The following is a 20,518-nucleotide window of genomic DNA, read 5'->3' on the forward strand; positions in this document are numbered from 1 at the left end:
GTGGCAACACTGTCTACCTACTTATCTGATTGTCGTTAGAGGACTAATGGAGAATGCTATATCAGCCTGAAGAAATATGGATCAATGTAAATGATATTATTTTGAAAAAACAATCGTAACTACATAGGTAGTAGCTTCGTTTCAAAACATTACCAGAAAATGGATATGTATAAAAGAGAAGATTTGGTTACAAAATGAGTTTCTAAAGTAGGTACCAACAGGTACAATTCAGGAAAGATGAATGCACGCACACGAAGAAAAGACTTAAGACAATAATATTTTAATGTTGGTTAAATAATGTATTTTTTATTTATTTAAAATTAAATCCGCCTTCTGCGCCGTGGTCATCTTTAGTGAATCTTACTGTACCTACCTACTAACCACTACCATACAGTTTTCTCATAATTAGCTTACTAGCAAATTTTGGTGGTAGTTAGCACATAATTATCATATTCAATAGGTAATCCTTCTTGATTCAAGATTATATATAGATAATGAGTTAAAAGAAATGTGCAGTAGTGGCAATATGTTAACATAACAATACAATACAGATAAAACGATGAAAATCCTTACAATAAAGATAAAGAAAGTAAGTAAAAGTAACGTGAATAAAAATAGACGAGAATTATGTAGATTTGTTTGTTGTATGTGGTAGGTTTTATCTTGCATAGGTTCTATAGTAATATGTACCTAACTAGCTCAGATAAGCAGGGATACCTATTGCAGATAATTTTCGTTTGTTGTATTTTTTACAATAATTAACTTCATAATCAACTCAATAATATATTAAATTATAAATAAACATAACATTAAAAATGAACAAAAAATACATTTATACAAACACATGTCGTTAGCATCGCGAATATAAAAGATCTATCAGATAAGATAAACTTGGTGTCGGTCGGCAGGACGTATTGTATTCGTAATAATTTAAATGAATTTAATACAAGTCACATGCTTTGGGTAATTGCCATGTAGTTAGATGGTATCAGCGGTGACGTGAGAATAATTAAGAAATTTAAACGTTCCATATAAAATCACACACACGTGAACAGAAATGTCGTAAAAAATTCAGTACTGTTTATATTAATCGTTAAATAAAGCAATTCTTTGCTTTTATTATTACCCAGTAATTTAAATTGACGTATTAAATATATACAGTTTGGCTTTTAAATTATTTTTTGTAAATCTGCCGCTAAAATAATTATTTGGTTAAAATTGGATAAAATATCTACGAGAAAAATAAAATTAACCAAAATAAGGAGGATATAAGTAAATAAGGACAAGTCAAATATGTATTATAAATGTGAAAGTTCAAGCACAAAATAATATGGCCTATCAGATTTGTATGGAATTTGGGACGCACGCTGTGGTGAAAAAAAGTAAACTGTAGCTTATTATATTGTAAAATGGCATTTTTATAAATGAAGTGGTCTTCAAAATACCTACAGCTTTAAATGAATCTGGCTTGTTTTCTGATGTTTGTTGCATTGTTTGGAAAACTACGAACATAGACGCATGGTGTACCTATAAAGTATAAACTAATATCTAATATCTAGGTATTGGTATTAAATAAATAAAGAAGCTCCTTTTACGGAATTCATTAAAATATACGTGTGAATTTCAAGAACAGTGTTGCGTTATAATCTGATCTAATCGTTCAAATGTGAGCTTGTTTAACGATATTGTTGTCTCATAGGTGTGAAACTAAGTAGGTATTTCAAACAAGTCCTTTGATGGGAATTATTGTGAAATTCTTTTGCTTGTTTACAAATGGTGTACACATTCGACCGTGTTAAAAATCCCATTTAGGATTTATCAAACAAATTATTGCCATCATTTCATCGGCACACTTAAACCTGACTGACCAACGAAGTTTATTTTACAAGGTAGATAGTTACTACGATTTTTTAAAGGGGCAATTCTTATGAATTCTTCTATAATAATCTTAATAGTTTTTCGTTTTAGATTAGAAACAAGCACAGTTTCTCTTTAAAAGAACTAAGCTTTTGGAATCCCCAAAATTGTAGGTTGTACGGCCTACCAATTTGAGTACCATTTTGACCATTGAGATAATATTACTACGTATGGAGGAGACACCACGAACAAAATCTGTGCGCCAAGCGCGGCGGCGCGGCGCGGGGCGCATTTTTTTGCTGTAACTACCTACTTAGTAAGTTTTAAAAATTATTATTTAGTTAGCTGTACTTACTTACCGATGAAAAGTTATTCCTTTGCACTTTTCCGTATTATTTGTATTATTTGTGCAATATCGTAACACACACGAAGGCATATTTGATGCGTTTCACTTTAAAAGCGAGCAAGCGACTGAGTGCAGTTAAGCCATATGGCTTATGGTGAGCGGAACATAAGTGATGTAGGCGGTGTCGTCTCCATATGTATATCTCAATGATTTTTACACCCTAAATATGTATTATATCTATTATAGGTCGGGTGTAACATTAGCAATTCTATGATCATAATTCATAAAATAGGTAATCTGCGTAATACAACAACAATTACTTACTGCATTAATGGTATGGCATTACATAATAATTAATATGATAACATTTAACCGCAAAATAAATGTAGCATTAGCAATAGCCTTACAATAAAATAGGTATAATATTATGACCATAAAAATAACCAATATGAAGTGGAAAAATCAAAAAAATAATTTTTCATTCTACAGGGATTTTCTGAGATTTCCGGCTTACATATTTTGTATTTGACCTTTATTCGACTTATACAAGCGTGTTAAAAAGGAATTTGTAAGTTTAAAATATGTATACAGCGCGTGTTTAGGGCCAGTTCATAACGTCAGTGGGTATAAACGTGCGGTAAGTGCCGTCATAGCCGCTAGTTGGCGCCGGCCGTAACTGGATTGTACCGGCGTGAAAGCCTGCGCGTCTCGCGGACTTGTCGGGCCGGACTCGAGAGGCGAGAGCTTTTGTACTGTACAATGTACACGATATATTTTAATACGAACTTGTTAGAAGCGTTCGTCATTAATTTTAATATTTAAACGTAATTATTGAGATGACCAATTAAACCGGTACCTAATACGGTCTATTTACATCGATAGAATGACTAGTCAACAAAAACTTTATTAAACAAATTCGTAATATTACGGACGGAAGAAGAGGGCTTTAAAAAATAAACCCACACTTTAGCTGTCAATTTGTACTTTGAAGAAAAGTATTGCTGCAAAGAAATCATTTGCTCTTTTTAACTTTTACCAAAATCACGAACTACAGGCATCTCGTAATTAATCAATGCCCAGTTTACTGGAAGAAATTTTTATTTGATAAATTTATGAGACAAAACGGTTTCTTCAACCTATTTGGATTTAGTAATTTATAATAACCTTCTGCCTTTTTAAATGCCTAACCTTTTTCATTTGTTTATTTATTGACCTTACTTTATCCGACCGTCATATCCACCTTTATAAAAAATAGAAATGTACTTACCTAATCATTATATTATCAGCTATCGACATTCGACATCATTAACTATTGCTAGATAATAGTTATCTCATAGGAAGTACTTACGTACATTAATATGTAATTGAATTTGATATGTGTAAATGTGAAGAGAAATTGAGATGTCGGTACTTACTTGAATATTATAAAGTACCTAGGTACTACATCGTAGGTCCTTATACATTATTTGAGAATGTTTTGAATGTAGAGCATTATATCCCAACTCGTTTATTATCCTAGAATTAGATTTTTAGGAGTTTCATTGTCTTTAGCGAAATTGTTCACATAATGCTATACTATATAGACTATTAGGTAGGTACTAATATTATAAAGCTGAAGAGTTTGTTTGTTTAAACGCGCTACTGGTCCGATTTGAAAATTTTTTTCGGTGTTAGATAGCCTATTTATTGAGAAAGTATATAGCCTAATGGTTATATAATTATCATCACGCTAACACCAAGAGGAGCCGGGAGCGGAGCAATGCGGGTGAAACCGCCGGGAACAGCTAGTTATATATTATATTATAGGTTGACGTTGAGACGTTGTTCTATTGTTTCACCACCTTCCTAGCAGGTGTCCTTAACAAATCGTAAAAAAAATGTCGAATTGATCGAGCGGCGAGCCGCGGCCGTTCTCGTGTTTTACATTTGGCGATTCATTTCTACTAAATTATAGAAATACATTATTTTGTTTGAGCTTTAATATACTTAGTGTAATCTTAATATATATAAATCTCGTGTCACAATGTTTGTCCTCAATGGACTCCTAAACGGTACCTAACCAAAGTTAACATTTAGGTAATTACATTCAATTTTATTACAGGGTCGGCAAAGAATATGCGGGTGAGGATAAAACCAAGAAATCCCCGTGTTATGGTACAGTTATATAAAATTAATGATACGCTCAATACTTTCCGTTAGTCCAAGGTAAAATGAGTATGGGGACAATGGAGGAAAACAGGTAAAGCAGCAGTTCTCTTTAGTTCATGAATAAAAAAAATAATTTTAACGACTAAAGAACTATAAAAATCTGAATAAATTGTAGCATTTGTTTGGGTTGTATTTAAATTAAAACAATTGTTTAAGATTCACCGTATTGCCGGTGGAAAATGAAAGTAAAAAGAATGGTATACACATGGGCGCTGCTATAATAACTAGACCTTTAAGGTCATCAGTAGAGACAGTAGAACGGGGAGATCCGAACGCTCAACCTGACACATGGCTTCACGATGCTGGCTGGAGAAGAAAGAGGTCATTGGCGCAGATGACAAGGGAAGCGCTGCCACGCATGGAAAATTATAGAAATTCTAAGAGAGCTTTAAAAAGGCCAAGTCTTGGTGAACTTCACGGCGATCATCTGATCACAGAAGAGGTATGTTTGTCGTAACTAGATGCATATAAAATATAATAAATCAATACACTAGCGGTTCATTACTATTGATATATTTTAGCCTTAAAAAATGTGGCATTTTAAACAAAAATTCATCTAAAGCTATATAAAAAATCACAGCTTGTATAGTTACTGTTATTATGACTATCTTTATGCAAAATATATTCCATTATATATGTCGTGGTCATATCGTAGATTTGATCATTTCATGATATGAGTGGCCATTTCACGAAATGGTCGCATATCGTGAAATGGCCAATTTAGTTTGGCCACATCATGATGTGGTTTGGGCAGATCAATGATAAGAAATCGTTTCACGATATGGCCAATTAACGCACGGTTTTTTCATGAAATGATCAAAATTATTTGATCATATCGTAAAATAGTTACATTAATCGTTGGTAGAGGCGCTGCAAGCTCTGTGTTTATGTGATAAGATGGCGGCCGCTAGCGAAAATTAAATTATTCGCAGTTAAAAACTTCATAATTCGTTTAATAACAATATTATGAAGAAAGTCATAGCAAAGAATTTACGACGAAGAGGTACGAGTACTATGGAAAATGTGGATATCTTATATGTATTTAAGAAAAAATGCGACTTGAATAAAATAATTTAAGAAACTACTACTATATTATTATAACAATTATTGTTTGTTTTTTAAAAAGCGATCCGCTTCTGGCACTCGCCGGTCGCTGCCACGGCACGCTCGCTTTGCTCGCTCTGAGTCGCTCGGCTCGTGCGTTGTTTATCAAAGTCTAACCTAACCTAACCTAACTGTTTTCTATTGCAAAAACGATTCGCTTCTGGCATTCGCCGGCCGCTGCCGCGGCACTAACTTAAATGACATTAAACAAGTTTTTAGAATATAGTTATTCTGAATTTTTTTAATATTTTATGGACTCTTTATATTTTATACGATCTGGCCAAATGTGGATGGCCAAATCGTGAAACGTTGACGATTTAACGATCTGATCAAACTATGTTGGCCATTTCACGATATGCGACCATTTCGTGAAATGGCCACTCATTTCATGAAATGATCAAATCTACGATATGACCACGACATATATATTTCATCATTATGATGTTTCAAATTGAGTGACCCTCGGAATTTAAAAGAACGTTTAGTTTTTTTAGATCGTGTAAGTATAATTGGTTCTCATGTTTAAAACATCATTTTGAGCATGAATTGTAGGATTGACAGTAGTTTAGACTTAATTTAAATAAATAAAAAATGCTATGATGTAATTTTATAGTGATACATAAATGTGACTCAAAATAGGTACAGTACTCCAAAAGTGATAATGCGCATAGAAATCTTCGTCACAGTTCGGTAACTGTCATATTCCCGGAGCGTCCGAAGACGATATGTATATAGAGCGGTTAAATGCATTTTCTTCATGCATAATTTAGTAAAATTGTTTAGTCAAATGAAATACATTTTGGAAATACGACAGTTAGCGAAGATTCGCATGTGCATTATTAATTTTGGAGTACTGTATAAATCCCCCTTACCATACTACGTTTTACGTTATACTACTTTTATAATATGAAGTTTCAAGTATCAACAGAGGGAAAAATCCGGTGTCATAATCTTCATAAGTCATATTCTTCATTCTTCTTGTCATATGTAAACGTGTAAATAAAAATGACTAAAGTTTGGCGTGGAAGAGACGCCTCTATTTCCAAGACAAGGAAAATAAGGAAGGAAATTACGATTCCAATGTTATTTGCTACCAACCAAAAACCTCTAGGAATAAATAAATTTTAGATCAGAATACATTGCACAGACTTTACGATCGTCATCCTCTTTATAATTATTGAAAACGGTAGAAACATGTTTATTTTATTTACACAATGTAATTCAAACGGCAATTATTAATAATAAGAATGCCAAAACACAATATGTTTTTAACGCATACAAAAGAACAAGTACCTAACAGTGCCAATCTGTTCGAAACTATTACTGAAGGAACGGAAATTCATGACACGTGGGAATGCGTCATTGTAAATGGCAACAGGCATAGATATCATATTTTATTCGTAACGTTAGCCTTACTCCGAGAGCGCAACCGGTGATTACTGGAGTAAACCGCTGCAGAATGACGTCGTACAAGTGTCTTAAAGTGACTAAGAATACCTAATTCATATTCAAAATTAAAAACAAGCTTATCGAAAAAGGACTAAATTATTCAGGATGCCGAGTTTGAAGTAAAAATGTAAAAAATATTGTGCGGCATAGATCATACATACCCAATTCCGTTTAGATTTATAACAAATATAATGCCCTTGATACACAAATACTAACAGCATCCGAATAAAATCATAAAATGTATGTGTAATAAACCTTGTAAATTATACATTTACCCAACTGTAAACAATCTACTAGGTGTATAAATTTTAATCTTGTTCTTCAAATTGCTTTCCTGGTAAATATTTATTGAAAATGAAGGAAAAATTTTTACGCTCTTTAGTTTTTCAACATTGCTGTTTGAAGTTCTATATAAAATAGAGTATTATTTCTTACAATAACCGATGTAAGTAATTTTCGGCCTACACTCATCTAAACATATAATGTTTTGAACTTAAATCTCAGTGTCATGGTACGCCATAATGTTTTATTAACTTTATAAACAGACGGACAGACGGTGTCTATCATATTCACCTGTCTCGTTTGGTCTTAGTCTTTATCATCTGCATTACATTAGCCCACTACGCGAGATAATTGTATTGTTATGATCGCCGTAATCGTGAGATACTTGAATGAAGGCATTATATATATACCTACCTACCTACTTTACATTATCTTAAGAACTCACTTGGAAATAAGTCAAGTTGAAATGTATCTTGTTATCAAGATTATTATTATTTGTATTCTCATTTGGAGTCTTCTAGTATGGAAAAACTTGTTACTAATTTACGCTACAATACCTAGGTACATACTTGAATTATTCTGATTATGAACCATACTAACCAGAGTCAATAAATCAATAATATCTAATTATCTAATAATTGTAATATTGCCTATAAATCCTATAATACTAAATAAAATTACCAAAATAAAATTGAAAGTACCAAATTAAAATCGAAAGGATGGTAAACAACATTATCTATACATATAGGTACCTACGAATTCACTTAAAAACCACACCGTTAATAGCAAACGAATGGTTTTGTAAATTAAATATTGATTGTTGTTTACACAAAAAACATAAAAAAAATCTTCTAATGCAGGTATTAATGATGTATCGATAGGTAGTTTATTTTAGGATGAAAACAATTTATAGGGATGGAATTTTTGAGTTTCATGCATATTCCATATTATGTAAACCTTTTCAGGACGAAAAACAAACCCAAAGAGATACAAAATCACCCACACCCGCCGTCGGTATCAAATTAGGATGGATTCAAGTAAGAGCTTTTAACAAAATACTAATTAACTTATTGCAAAGAATGGATTTGTATTAAGTATTTAAAGTAATTTTAGGGTGTGTTGATACCATGCCTCCTGAACATATGGGGTGTGATGTTATTCTTGAGAATATCGTGGGTGGTGTCACAAGCTGGGATCGGCATGTCTTTGGTCATTATAGCAATATCAGCTATTGTTTGTGTCATCACAACACTGTCGATGAGTGCTATATGCACGAATGGAGAAGTCAAAGGAGGTAAGGAACTAATTTAATTAAATTGTATAAATAACTATAGCTGTTTGTTCGGGTTCTGGAAATCCAATTCCATCAGTCTCAAGTCCAATAACTCAAAAACTGAATTTACTAACACCACCCTTAGAAATATCTCCAGCAGAGAAGTAAATCAAAAATAATTAAAATTAAATTAATTAGACTTATGTGGAATCTATAAAGTTCCTTATGAAAAGTTTAAAATTTTGAAGGTTGTGTAGTTCAATTGGTAAGGTTTTATGCAAGAAGCTCTTTCGGGAAAGGATGGGATTATTCCCATAAACTGGAGACTCGGAAATTGAAGGCATTAATGCCTTCAATTTCTAGATCTATCTAGATCTAGCCTTCTGACCTGTGACTATTTGCATTTTATATATTACAATAAATTATCTGTGGTATTAGTGCAAAATGCAAATCTCGGAAAATGGAGATACCCAGCACATGTAAAACCTTCACCCTAAAACGTTCTTAAAATTCATATATAATTGAATGCTCGCAAGTTTGAAAATAAGAGGGTCGAAGTTAACAAAAATCGATTTTCATGATGATCCAGTAATGTTAGTATCATATAAATATAAGATTTAAATGACAATGAGAAACTATACCTACAAAATATATTTCCACTATACTTAGTTATTATTTATTCATTTTCTTGGAAAAATCTTTATTGAGATAGTTATTGTTAGTATCTAATAAGTAGTTTATAAACAATTTTTATATGAATAGTACATTGTTAGTTGTTGTTTTGTAATGAATGCTTGCTTTCAAAGCTATAAAATTTCATAAATAATGTTGTCTTTGAATGAAATTATGAAATATAAGATCTCCAGATATATATTGTATACCGAACGAAACATCCATTAATATTATTCTTCATTTAAGATATTCTTATTAGGATACTAGCTTATCGCCCGCGGCTTCGCCCGCTTTCTCTAAAACAATTTGAGATTTAAACTATCCTATCTCTTAACTCTCAAGTTGGATCGAACTGCACATGGTGTGCGAATTTTATTATTTAATCGGTTAAGTGGTTTAGGAGTCCATTGAGGCCAAACATTGTGACACGAGATTTATATATATTATTAAGATAAACTGGCTAAAGCCTAAAACTATACAGGGTGTCCCATAATACAGTTTGTAGTGCTTAGTGCACTAAGCACTAACTGTAGTACTTAGTGCTTAGTGCACTAAGCACTAACTGTAGTACTTAGTGCTTAGTGCACTAAGCACTAACTGTATACTAAGCACGAAGGGACTTATAGTTTTGCAAACACTGATCACGTAAAAATACTTAAACAACAAAATTACGTGCAAAAATTTTTTGCTAAATTTTTCCTCAAAATCCATGTTTTCTTCTCTAACTTTGCGCAGCCGGCATATACCTACCGCTTCTCTAATGTGAGCATTTTGTCTATGAAAACACGTGCTGGTGGCAAAGTTGGGCGGGTTGCTTGTTAGGGGTGTACACATAGAGTTTTAAGAATTCATTTATTTAAAAAATCCATCTGGAATTTTATAAGTATTTTTTACGTACTCAGCGTATGCAAAACTATAACCTCCTTTGAGCTTAGTATACCAACAGTGGGACACCCTGTATAAATAATTTACGTACAAATATATTTCTAGGTAGGTAGGTATCTAATATACTTATGTAATATTACTACTAATTGTATTTCTTTTTGAATGCAGGAGGTATATACTACATAATATCCAGATCGCTAGGACCCGAATTTGGGGCTTCAGTGGGAATTATATTTGCTTTTGCAAACGCAGTAGCAGCTAGTATGAATACTATTGGATTTTGTGACTCACTAAACGATCTTCTACGGAATCAGGGTGTAAAGATCATAGACAATGGAGTCAATGACGTCAGAATAGTTGGAGCTGTGGCTCTAGTCCTCATGTGTATCATCTGCGCCGTGGGAATGGATTGGGAGAGTAAAGCCCAGGTAAGATCAGATAAATTCCCTAATTTCTATTCAACACCATCCATAAAAATCATATTTCCTACAAGAAACTGTACTATGTATCATGTGATATAAGTATCTCATCTCATAAATGCAATCTGGATACTTTTGTTAAGAAAATATATTTTAAAAGAACTAAACTAAAAATCAGTACAGCTAATAAGATTAGACAAATTAGTTATCTCGGATAGTTCCTTAGGATAGTTCTTAATTAGTACGGCAGCGTATAATCGTCATTCAATAGTTCTTATCTACGTTTACGTAGCTGTAGTACAAGCTAGTGTAGCCTTGTGCAGGAAACACGACGCGTTGTTTACTGACAAACGGATGGCCGAGCGGGCTGCCCTTCACCCTCCCTTGTGTATAAACAACCCTGAAATATAATAAATCTACCTTTCATCGGCTATTAACGTTGCTCTAGTAAATTGTATTATATTTATTTCGCTCAATATCGAACCAGCTTGTGATAGAAAGTTAGATAACGCTATTTTACAAGTAAAAATGTAGCAGAAAATATAAAGTCCTACAACATACAAGTTCATTCTAATAAGTAGGTACGTATTACATACATCGCTCTTACTATGTATTCAGTAAATGTTTGTTTCTTAGTTAAAATGTAACTAGGTATTATTGACTAATGATATTTAATGGTCATTAGTACGCAAAAGAACGACATTAATGACTTCAGCTAGATTAGTAGATAATTCCTGTTCTAATATTGGTTCGTTTTGTGTCTTGTACATGTTTTCAGAGCGAAAAACGCAGTGCTTAATGAATAAGCCGGCATTGTAACAATTTAATTTGAAATTTTTAATTAAGCTGTTATTCATAAATGCTACCTAGGTACTTGTATCGTTTATATTTTCATTGTATCTTTTTTATGTATCCATAGTACCTAAGCGTAAGCGTATTTTAGTTTCATTTCATTCATCCTAAGTAGGTATAGGTCTATAGAATGAATCCATGACGATACAAATAATCTAGACAAATATAAGTTTTACTAATAGTACAAATAGTAATACGAGTAGTTGACAAGGTGACGGTATTGAACAAAGAAACAATGGATAAACTAAACAAACTGTTAAACTGGAGGACAAAAAAATTTCACTATGAAATACCTATGAATAAAAGTCTGTTATTTTCTAGAAATATGTTCAATTCTATTCATGATTATTTTTCACCAATCTTCATAGTATTAAATAATTTTCCACGTGTACATATTATATATAAACTTTTCATTACTTATCTACCGTTCATTTTCTTTCTAAAAGTAAAGTCATGGGACACATGGATTAATGAGAACACGGCAAGCTACGGTTTGATTAGCGCAATTGCTTTTAGTTTTTCACAATAATAGCTATTAATGAAATGAATGAAATTTGCCACTCGTAAATTATTATGTGACAGCCTTCGCTCTCGATAATTTATATAAAATTACATACCATTGCCATATAATTTAAAATCCATTCGTTTATTATTCTTCATTCTGAATTTCATGTGGTATTATGGTAACTCCAAACACATAAAAGGTTATATAAAATAACCAAAATTATATGCTCACAACCAAGGTTGCTATAACCATTCTAAAATGACTATTCATAAACATTTGTAAACGTAGATACTAGTACATACAATGTAGCTAAGTAAGTATATAGGTACTTTTACAAATTGTAATTTATCACAACCTAAAAATACGTTATTGTTTCAGAATTTTCTGATAGCAATAATCGTTGGGGCTATGGTTGACTTCGTAGTTGGAACGATAATGGGTCCTAAAGATATTACGGAAGTGGCGCAAGGTTTTGTTGGTGTTAGCTGTAAGTTTCATTGAGACTTTTGTAACTCTACATTATGTTTTATTTCACATCTCTTGCAAATGAACATAAAAGGATATTTTATTTTGGAAAAGTTTGAAGAACAAATTTATTATATTTAATCTATTATAGGTATATTTTGTAAGTATAGGTTTTCTTTTTTCGTTATAATTGGGAATTATGAAACATGTATTTATTTTGGCAGCGTCAGCATTTATTGGGAATTTCAAGCCGGACTTCCGATACAGTGAAAACTTGGATCAGAATTTCTTCAGCGTGTTTGCAATTTTCTTCCCATCGGTGACTGGTATACAAGCTGGGGCCAACATCTCAGGGGATCTAAAGGTATCTATCGTACATTTCTCTTGTTGATAGAAAAATATGTGGTTATGTTATGTTTATTTAAGACTTAACTTTAGACTTACGTTGGTTTATAAAATCTATACTTACCATAATCATGAAAGCACATATAGGTATCATAATTAATCGGCTTTGACATTATGCCAGTTTTAGAAAATCATAAATACACACGGTCTTTTGTTCCCATTACACCAAATACACCGAAGTACATGTAATACGAAGCAATCAAATAGCGATGTGGACGATTGCCTCGACACAGGGTGACGTCATTCGACTGAAATTAACTCACTTTAGCTGGGAACTTCCTAGAAAATTGTCAATATTTGTCTTTTGTTTCCTGACACGTGGACCAGGAGAATCGATAAACTATAAATGTACCTACTTACATTAAATGTAAGGCGTCATTGGTTCGATAAAAAATGAAATCGCCGATAAATTGCAACATTCATTAATTGGATTACTATGAGCTTTTAACCATATAAGATTTATTTGCAGAAAAGTAAATTGTAGGTACCTATTACCTAAACAATAGGTCTAGATTGTAACATCAACGGCCTTATAAATTTACAGTGACGTTTTGAAACTCGTTTATTTGAATATAGAGCACTTATAATTTTTCCAAAAAATAAATATAAGCTATTTGAAACTATGTAGAATGTAATTCAAAATTAGTAATATCTAACTATATGTAACATATTTACTTATTGATCTTCACGACCAGCTGAATGGGCTTTAATTATCACTCCGAAGAAAATCGACAGGCTACATAATACATTAGGATTTACGAATTTAGTCGTACATAAATAGTAACGTGTTAAGAGAGTAATACTCAGTACTCACCCACATACCTAAAATGAGGTGATGTTCCAGTTAGAGATATTTATTTTGGTGCGTATTTTGGTTTGAATAGACATTTTGAAAGAACAGTAAGTAGATTGCATCTTTACTGATTTAGAATACCCTAGAATTTAAAGTAGGTATTGGGTATTTTTAAGAATTAAATATTGTCAAAATATGTGCTTAAAACTAAGTTACAGATTTGAAGAAAATTATTTAATTTAGTTGATTGAAGACAGTGAGCTTGGTTAGGTATGTCTGAATAATCGATTTTTCAGTCCAATAACAAATGAGGACTGAGGTACAGCCGCGGTAATAATGTACAGCGTTGATTTAGTATTCCATTTAGTAAATTGATAGTCTATGCGTGGAATAAACACAATTTGGATCTACTTAATTGAACCTTAACTCAGGTAGGGCAGGCCGCAGGGTAAGTAATTTTCGAACTTAAAAAAACAATAAGTTCATTGAAACAATGCAAGCACTTTATTGTACACGCCAAAATAAAGTAGGTAATTATAATTTTTTCACATATGTTTATATTGGCCTCAAGACTGCTAAGATCTACCAGATATCCACTATCAATGTTTGAAGATAAATATTGCGATATCACTTTACTATAATCGCATCTTCTAATACTTCTTCTTACTATAATTTATATTAGTAGATAGAGGAAGAGCAGATAATTATTATTATTTAGGTATTAGTTTTGAAAAAATGCAACAATACATAAAATAGATATTATAATAACATCATGTACATAATTTTACAATGCATCATGTATTTAAGCAATATTGACAAATAAATATCTATAGATACAACACGAGATGAAACCATTTCAAGTACCTATGCGACTTGTCGTGATTAAAAGTAATACAATCGACTTTGCAGAATGACATTTAAATTATATGAAAGAATTTAAATTTGCGCAACAATGCCGTTGCATTACAAATTTGAAATTAATACGAACTTATTAAATTTGCATAACTTATAATTTATAAAACGCACTAATTGTGCTATTGGTATTTTATAGAGCTGTAGGTATATTTTTTATAATGAAACTATTTACAAATAATAAAAAAGACATTTTTAATTAAAAAAAACACTTGTATTTGTTTTATCCATTTGAGATCTTTCATCGCCTAGTCACGATGTGAATCGTAGCTGTTGATACAACAGTGTGTTTTCCATTACAGCTGCAAATGTTTAGTTCAAGACTTCACACTGAATATGAACATTATATTCATAATTCATGTAAATAACTACATACGTCGTAGAAAACCTAGTGTTATAGGTAAATAAAATAATAAATAAGAAAACAATAAATAATTAAATACATTCGTCATTTTCGTTCGACACGTGTACAATACCTAGGTACTTAGTATGATAAACTCCCTCAATAAACCATGATTTTTATAGTATTTATGCGCAAATCCAAAATTCATTGAAAGGAAAATTATGAACAAGTGGAGATTATTAATTTAATCAGAAGTCATCAGCTCTGAGAATCGCTCATAAAAATAAACAGATATAAAATGTTTGCGTTGCCAATCGACTGCAATGATCGGTAGAGTCAATTCGTTTAACCCCTATAATTTTGGAATTTTATTGTATAAAAGCCCCATATGAAGAATACAATATGCCGTTTATTGAATAGATTCGTTACAGCCAATTAGGGGCAGTCTTATTGGTGACTCAATGTTATTTTTAGCGAGCTTTTAGTCCATCCCATATGAGTCGACTTCGTAAATATTTTTCTTTTTTCGTCGAATTTGTTAGATTATTATACTTTGTTCAAATATAGTGTATAGTTTTTAAAAAAGACGAGTTATTATCCCTATTTCCGATAACTATATGTAGGTAGGTAAGTATACACACCAAAATTGCGACTTACTACCGCGTGCGCCCCAATTATATTTTGGTTTGTTTGTTGTCACCTAATGTGAAGTAGGTTTGTCCTTCCCTAAATTGGTCCTTGACATGTCAATTTGAGTTCTTTTCGTCGTAAAACATTTCATAGATAGTTTTGAAATAGCAGTAGGTACATAGATAGGTACGGAAAATTAGACACGAATTTCATACAATGTAGTTTATGATTAAATACTGAAACATTGATTCACGGCGAAGTTCAACATAAAATGAATCATCATAAAGCAATTTATATTTGAAGATAAACAAAATCTCATATTCGTGATGGTTTATACATCGTTGGTAATGAAAAACAAGATCAAAAGTATTTAATTTCGTTTACATTTCTTGTAGGATCCAGCATCGGCGATCCCTAAAGGAACATTGCTAGCGTTACTGATTTCTATGGTGAGCTACGCAGCTATGGTACTGATTTCTGGGGCCGGTGCTCTGAGGGATGCCAGCGGAAATATTACTGACGTCATACACATCAATGGGACTGTTTTGGATTATAGCGCTTTGGCGAATTGTGTGAACACTACCGAAGGATGCACTTATGGACTTCACAATAGCTATTCTGTAAGTGTGCATGAACGTGATCTCCACTGAGATTTAACACTGTAAACCACATCAAAATAAGTACCTCATGGAGAATTTTTTTAAAGTTAATATTCCCTATGATAACAGAATTTAAAATATGTATTTTCTTCCTGTTTCTACCAATTATAAATGAATATGCGTCAAACAAAATATTTGTCTTCGTTCCAGTTCCATTTTTTTAATAGTATCTAAATAGAAATGTTTTTAAATATAGGTAATGCAGCTTATGTCAGCTTGGGGTCCGTTTATCTACGGCGGATGCTGGGCGGCGACCCTCTCAACAGCTCTTACCAATCTTCTGTCGGTACCGCGGCTTATCCAGGCTCTTGGAGTGGACCGCATCTACCCGGGCCTTATCTTCTTCTCGAAACCCTACGGCAAACATGGAGAGCCTTACCGTGGATATGTGTTGACATTTTTTGTCTCTCTCGTATTTTTACTTATAGGTAAGTTCAACTTGCTTGATAGATTTTTATGGAATGATTTAAAACTATGATTAGAAAATAAAAAGTACTAAAAACCTATATTTACAAGACAAACGGAATTTCCTTTAAAAATTTTCATATGTAAACTGAAAATTGCATTCGATAAAACTATAATAAACTGTAAATTCAACAGCTGATCTAAACACAATCGCGCCATTGATATCCAACTTCTACCTGGCGTCATACGCGTTGATAAACTTCTGCACGTTCCACGCAGCGCTGGTGCGACCCCTTGGATGGCGACCTACATTCCGGGTTAGTATACACTATACAGTGTACACATACACTAAATATGGATCTGCACACGCCAAAACTATTGTGATGCAATTGTAAACACATAAAACACGTGATTGGGTGATTCATAAAGAACAAAATTTAGTGAGATACTTGAGTGAAAATAAAAACATAATATGAATTAGTCTCATGCATGATATAATAGGCTGAGACCTGAGAGTAGTTTAAAAGTCAGAATGAAATAGCAGTTAAGAGGTAGGTATATAAGTAGATGGCTAATTATAGACCTCATTACCGTGGTAATTTGTTATCTTGTTCGTCTATAGTTTTCTTCTAGTGCAAGAAAATAATGAAGCCTGTTGCCATTATTGATATTATGCGTAAATAACGTTAAACATTAGTATAATAAATAAGAACTTAGTTGGTAACTTGGTAGATACCTTATAATAAAACGTTGGTTGCTCAAATTATATATTAAACTAGCTGTGTTGTGTGGTTTCACCCGCGAACGAAACCTCATAACGAGCATTTCTTTAACATAATATGTGTTATTAGAAAGGCTATATTTGCGTTTATAGTATTAGTAGATAATTTAGGATAGTATGAATTTTTTTTTCACTTGAGACCACAAACATTTGCGTAGGAATTAAAACAATTAAATTGATTACAGTACTACAACGTGTGGGTGTCGTTATTGGGCTTCCTCATGTGCGTGGCAATCATGTTGCTCATCAGCTGGGTGATGTCTCTTGTCACTTTCGCAATATTCTTCACACTCTACCTCATTGTCCACTACCGAAGACCTGGTAAGAAATTAGTTTAAGTGTTTAATTGTGTATATACTTAACTATAGACAGCTTAGTTACATGGAACTTGTTGCTAAATTGTTTTGATAATCCAAAAGCTGAAGATTTTAGTAAATATGATTTCTTATTACTTTCGGTTAAAATCTAATTTACAAAAAGAACAGGGTAATTTATATCCAAATGGAAACCTTGTTTATTTGGTTGGTTGGTTGATTTTATTTGATCTTGGCATAAAATTTGGGATATCTTCATTACCTACGTATCACATCATATAAGATCTCTGTTATTCCAACAATTACAATAAATTCCTCAGCTTTTACGTAAATAACGTAAATCTAACCCACATATCATTACAAGTGGCTACAAACGAGAACAGAAAGTGACGAGCTCCGTAAATACGTTTCAAACATTGAGTAATGGGATCGTTTTCTTAGAAATAGATATACTTACTTGCTAGTTGCTCAGCAGATATACATTTGCAGATTATATGTGATTTATCTGTTTTCGTAATGATTAAAAATCCTTTCGTACAAAACCATGACTGATGAAGTGTATCGAATAAATTCACAATGCAGAATCTCATTTTTTTTCTACTGGATAATTGAATATTTTGTCCCATGCATGTAACAAGTGAAATTTCGTAATTTTCATTAAGCATGATATAAATTCAACAGATGTCAATTGGGGTAGTAGTACACAGGCTCAAATGTACAAAACAGCGTTATCAAGTGCCCACAATTTGGCAAGAACCGGAGAACACGTCAAGAACTACTGGCCTCAGTTACTCGTGCTAGCTGGAAAGCCCCAGGATAGACCCGCTTTGGTAGATCTTGGAAATCTTATTACCAAGGCTGGCTCGCTAATGATCGTGGGTGACGTTCAACAGGTACCTAAATATACGTCGAATAGTTGTGATAACATTTGACCTTTAATTATATTTTCGCCATGTTTTATTGTACATTGCTGCTTTTTGCTATATTCTGTGAAACAAAAATGATAATGCCTAAAATCTATCGTATCGTATTAGTTTGAGCTACAAAGAAAGATTTCAAATGCATCAAAAATGATGAAAAATGTAAAAAAAATTGCTTCACTTTTACGAAGAGAGAGAATTATTCATAAATAATTCCTGTTCCTAAATTATATGGTATTTTTTAGAAAAAGCTAACGTATAAGGAGCGCTCCTACCGATTGAGGTCGAGCGATGAATGGCTACGGGGTCGCAAAGTTCGCGCTTTTTGTGCCAACGTCAATGGTTTTAGCTTCGAGATTGGGGCTCGTGCTCTCATGCAGTCCACTGGCGTGGGGAGACTGGCGCCGAACGTCCTCCTTATGGGCTATAAGGCTGATTGGACTACTGCTCCTGCTATTGATTTGGAGTCGTACTTTAATGTTTTACAGTAAGTATTGTGATTTGTGAATGTACTTAGGGCCTGAAAATTTTGTCTGTTGACTATCTGAAAAATAACAATATTGTAGGTAACTATAATCTATCTCTATCTACTTAGTCTATCTAAAAACAATTAATGAATATACCTATGTAATAATATAAAGCTACTTAAACATCATACTTATCTATAAAATTATCCTATATAGATTTTTTCTGTTGGTGAAGTCCAAATATTCAATGAAAATGTTTCCACAGCACGGCATTCGAGAACCGCTTAGCCGTGGCGATATTGCGTGTACCAGGCGGGCTGGACTACGGCACGGTCACGGAGGAGGCGCCGGCGAGCGGGCTCACCGGCACCTCCAGCACGGGCGAGCTGCGTGTGCGACGCGGACCGCACATCATGCACGCGGACTCCGACCTCGACATACGCACGGACTCGCAGCCCTCGAGCAAGAACAATCTTAGTAATATATTTTTTTAATGATCTTAGTTTGTAAGCTATAATTTAAAATATATAATTTCATTTTATGAACATTGTTTATATACAAGTTATAACTGCGTTAAAAACAACCGACTTCAAACTTGCACTTGCAACATTTACAAATACTGACAAAAATGCTCATAAAATAAAAACTACTGGGCCTATCCGAATAAAATTTTTATGGGACCAATTCGACACCATCCCGCATCGAACAAAAAGAATCACGTAAATCGGTTCAGAAACCTCGGAGTAATCGGTGTACATACATAAAAAAAACATACCGGCCGAATTGATAACCTCCTCCTTTTTTTTTGAATTCGGTTAAAAAAGAAAAAATCTCTTTTTGTAATCTATAATTTTTTTGACGTGACAACGTCTTATAATTTGATAGAGCCGGCTGCACGCACGAAAATACATGAATCATGCGGCGTTACCTCGCTCTGAGGCGTTCGTAGGCTTGAAGTGCAAGCGAGAGCGCGGAACGAGCGACAAAGAAGCACAATTGGACGTTGTCACGTTCAACTATCGTCAGTAAACCGACTTTACAGACAACCACAGACATACATTAAGATGTCTGTGCAGACAACCAATTTTTTTTATGAACTTCACAAAATACTTGTCGCTCAGGAACAACCACACTTGATATGTGTGAAAAAATATTTGCTATATTTTCCTTATCTTATCTACTTAAATATACAGACGATTTGTAAATGTAAATAGGTACAAGTTTGAGACTGTTCCATTCCAATGGGAATGAATGGGAGTAAAATTGCATTTAGCTAAATAGCATCAATGTTAATTTAAGGACTACCATAGCAATATACACCGTTTACTATTTTTATAGACTTATTGACTTTGACGACATCACGCTCATTCACGATATCAGAGAAAAGTGATTTGAAAGAGAAAAAGAAGGAAAAGAAGGGACTGGATATACATCGCCATGTTATCTACAAGTCGTCATCAGGAATCGAGCTTTCTATGGAGCAACTATCACAGATGACCCTGTTTAAAAGGAAACAGGTAAGGAATAAAACTCATACTGAAATTTGACAACTTTTTTATTCATGACAACTTT

At 33.1% G+C, this 20,518-nt stretch overlaps 1 protein-coding gene across 4 annotated transcripts in view; it reads left to right on the forward strand.

Annotated features, from left to right (window-relative positions):
• The window catches only part of LOC123698630 (bumetanide-sensitive sodium-(potassium)-chloride cotransporter), a 34,658-nt gene that overhangs the window by 12,132 nt on the left and 2,008 nt on the right, over positions 1-20,518 (forward strand). For 2 of the 4 annotated variants that reach the window (XM_045645361.1, XM_045645359.1), the window contains exons 2-16: positions 4,305-4,442; positions 4,568-4,853; positions 8,212-8,283; positions 8,360-8,540; positions 10,245-10,504; positions 12,231-12,339; positions 12,542-12,681; positions 15,796-16,020; positions 16,256-16,487; positions 16,660-16,781; positions 17,431-17,566; positions 18,241-18,452; positions 18,725-18,966; positions 19,212-19,423; positions 20,285-20,463. In XM_045645361.1, the coding sequence (XP_045501317.1) occupies positions 4,414-4,442; positions 4,568-4,853; positions 8,212-8,283; positions 8,360-8,540; positions 10,245-10,504; positions 12,231-12,339; positions 12,542-12,681; positions 15,796-16,020; positions 16,256-16,487; positions 16,660-16,781; positions 17,431-17,566; positions 18,241-18,452; positions 18,725-18,966; positions 19,212-19,423; positions 20,285-20,463 (2,637 nt within the window). In that variant the 5' untranslated portion in view covers positions 4,305-4,413. Of the gene's footprint in view, positions 1-1,364; positions 1,383-4,304; positions 4,443-4,567; positions 4,854-8,211; positions 8,284-8,350; positions 8,541-10,244; positions 10,505-12,230; positions 12,340-12,541; positions 12,682-15,795; positions 16,021-16,255; positions 16,488-16,659; positions 16,782-17,430; positions 17,567-18,240; positions 18,453-18,724; positions 18,967-19,211; positions 19,424-20,284; positions 20,464-20,518 lie in introns of those variants that run through there. The other 2 variants (XM_045645360.1, XM_045645362.1) reach the window with 2 other exon arrangements.

Source organism: Colias croceus, chromosome 16, assembly GCF_905220415.1.
Source record: "Colias croceus chromosome 16, ilColCroc2.1".
Lineage (NCBI taxonomy): Eukaryota > Metazoa > Arthropoda > Insecta > Lepidoptera > Pieridae > Colias > Colias croceus.